We start from the raw sequence: 3,213 nt of genomic DNA, 5'->3' as shown, positions 1-3,213 counted from the left end.
GTCTTATATGTTATATGTTCAATATTCCCCGAATATGTTGAATATGTGCCGAACATGCTCAACTTCGGCCAGTGTTGCTTACTCTACAAAACGGTTCACGACCTGACGCACAACCGACGCCCGAAAAACACCACCCGAACGCACTCTTCGAAAAAGGTTGGTTCGGGTTGAGCAACATATAAAAACAGCAAAAACCCTATGCAGCCAACTTTCCGGTGAGGGATTAGTTTGCTGTTGGCTGACTTTGGACTCAAACTTTGATCTTTGACGCTTTCACTTTGTCTGCGGCTGCTGACATTGGCAGTTCTCCATTTTATTTTTGCACGCAAGAAAGCTTCACCTTTCAATCATCGTCGTCGTAGTAGAGAAGGAATTTCAACCTTCCCGGAACCCGGCACATTCTGACATAGCAACAGCGTAGCTGTACCCACACAGGTTAATTGAACGATGGTGTATGAGAAGAAATTGATGCGCCTTCCTACATTATTTCACAGTTCGCGCAGTCACGCCGTCTGTAATTTTTTTACTATATCTCGATTAAACTAAAGCTACAGGGCACATTGACAAGAAAGTTGGTGTGGCCACATAGCCATCTTTGGGGGCAGACGGCGACAGGAAGAAATTTCGGAGACCAAGCCTTCTTCTGAAAGCCGATCGTGAAAGATTAAAAATTCTGAAAAAGGAGGGCTAATCCGTATGCTCCCACATTCTGTAAGAATTTGTAGATGAATGGACAGAGAAATCACTGCGGTCTCAATAGGAGTGCGCTGACTGGCCACAAGCCATCTTCCCACACACCTTAATGCCGCTACAACGGGCAAAATCTGAGGAGTATTCACCCGTCCTCTTTACCTCACCAAAGTTCTGATAATAATTTTTATCATCCAATCAGAGACGGAGCACAGACGGGCCAGAGACATAACTTTCGGCGGTTATTAGTACGTTTATGACCCATAAGGCCGCCAGCCCGAATAAAGTTCGGGTTGGCGGCCTTAAACACGCACGCGTTTTGCGTGCCGCAGGCAAAGCCTAGCGAATTGGCGGGGATAATCACGAACACAAGGTAGTTCTACTCCATGAGCACTATTCTTATGTAGCCACTGCCGGAAAAGTTCGACCGCGATATGCGCGCACTGGCATATGAAGGCAGCAATGATTCCCACACATGAAGTCATTCGACGTCAGCGGTTATGAGAATGGGGTTCGAGCGGTTAATAGGTGTGAGTAGCAGAGCACGTGTACCCCTAACCTAGCACCTCTCCATCTGCGCTGATGAGACGACGACTGGCTGAAAGAGTTTAGTTAAGTCCTCTTACAAATACTCTTATTACACCGGACTTCTCGTCTCCCCGTATTTCTTATGGATCGCACTGACACCTTCATTAAAAGTGCTCGAAGCTTATAAAACACCTAATACAATAAAAGTGTGCTCGTACAGCACTCTGCCTCGCGGACATCAGAAGCACTTAAGTAAGCAAAAAGACACTTTTCACCAAGTGTGTTTATGACAGGCAAAATACTCCCTTGTGACAAGAAGGCAAGATCCAGTGGTTTACTTTCCTGACGGCCCGTGTAGTCTTGTGGCGTTGACAGTGAGAGTCCCATTAGTTTCCCCACTTGCGAGGCCGGTATTCAGGACGGCGACGCTGCTGTTGTCGTCGATCAGAGTTCCTTCGAGCTCTCCAAAAACGGCCCTCACTAGGGGGTTCGCCACACCGCACTGTCCTTGATAATCGTCGTGTCCCACATCCACGATGACAACACCACCGAGCGACATTTTGTGCACCAGCGACGCCATCTTCCGCACGCTCATCTCGTCCTCGTAGGCCATCCACAAGTTGTTGTGCCAGGCATAGGGCCTCTCACTCTCTTCGTCGTAGAAGGCTCTCCACTCGCTTGTCCGCACCAGCTGACAAGCCTCTTTGTAGGACACGACCCGTTTCGTCTGCGTGTCACCCCAGCTCGGAACTACGTTATTTGCAGGAGGAGCAGACAGCGTGCACATGAAGCCCGAGAGAGAGACGGCGACCAGGACGTGGCTTTTGGGAACGCCCCTGCGGATGGCTTGCTTCAAAGCACCCTCGATGCTGTTCTGCGTTCGTGAGCGCTGCTGGTAGAACGGCACCAGAATGCGTTCAGAACTGCTGGCTGTGTGGTTAACAACCTGTGTCTTGACGATGACGTAGTCAAAGATCTCTGGCAGCAATCTGGGCTTTATGCTCGATGTGAACGCATGCGCGTCGGACCTAGCGGTGGCGATGAAAAGGACTCTGTGCTTGTGCATGACCTGCTTCAAGCGCTTCAGGAACCCGACCATATGCTTTCCGAACTCGTTCTCCAAAGGTAACACGCGGTTGAGAACGATGCCATGGAATTGCGTCTCGAGCAGCCAGCGCACCATTTCCACAAGAACAGACATGTAGACGGATGCATTGTGCGCTTCGTGAAACGGCAGCCGGCCGTCGTCATTCTCGGGCCCGATTGCAACCACGTGCTTGAGGTGCGGGAAAGTCTGCTGCACATCGTCCCGCAATTCAACCAGGCGATTCTGCATGAGCACGAAGGCGCTGTTAACGTCGAACGTGTCGTTTCCGGCACTCAAGAAGCCCCTCATCGGCAGCACTAGGTGGGAACAGTACTTTCCCGGAATGTCCACAGGCCTGTAAACAACATCCTGGTTGTAGAGCCGGGACGGGTTCAGGTGACAGAAGATGGGAAGGGGGTCGCTTCGCCTGGAGACTACCTTCACAGGGAAAGTGACCGAGATGAGGAAGCGGTCGGCCTGGTGCAAGTCGTAGGCGATGACGCCCACAAACACGCCCACCATGACTAACGCGAAGGCGACGCATGCCACTCCCGTGTACACTATGCCTTTCTTAATCAACGGCTGATCGCTCAGCGCAAGCGCCTGCGGCCGGGACCGTTGAAGGAGAAACTGCTCGTCCAGCACTCGCGACATTCTGCTCAGGGCCTACCTTAGGTCATGTAGTAGGCAATCACGATGATGATGACCATCAAACGAATTGTGCAAAAACACCCACTTGGCAAAAGTAGAATAACATCTACATAATTTAACAGGTCAAGTATGAATTAAATAAGTTAACACTTTAATCTGCGAAATAAAAAATATCAGTTATGAGAGCAGGAAACCCCGATATACAAAAGGAAAATAAGAAAAAAACCGGGCAATCTCCACTATTGTGAAACATGGAG

General features: G+C 50.0%; 1 protein-coding gene across 1 annotated transcript; it reads right to left on the bottom strand.

Annotated features, from left to right (window-relative positions):
- Positions 1 to 1,552: 1,552 nt before the first annotated feature.
- On the bottom strand, positions 1,553 to 2,959 carry LOC144144407 (chitinase-3-like protein 2). Its single transcript, XM_077675873.1, has one exon. It carries the CDS (start codon positions 2,957 to 2,959, stop codon positions 1,553 to 1,555), a length of 1,407 nt encoding a protein of 468 aa, XP_077531999.1.
- Between the last annotated feature and the right edge of the window lie 254 nt (positions 2,960 to 3,213).

The sequence above is a fragment of the Haemaphysalis longicornis genome, unplaced genomic scaffold, assembly GCF_048455015.1.
Source record: "Haemaphysalis longicornis isolate Haplotype H1 unplaced genomic scaffold, Haemaphysalis longicornis Haplotype H1 scaffold_1, whole genome shotgun sequence".
NCBI classification, from domain to species: Eukaryota; Metazoa; Arthropoda; class Arachnida; order Ixodida; family Ixodidae; genus Haemaphysalis; species Haemaphysalis longicornis.
The sequence above is the reverse complement of the archived record's forward strand: the minus strand, read 5'-3'. Positions and strand labels throughout refer to the sequence as shown.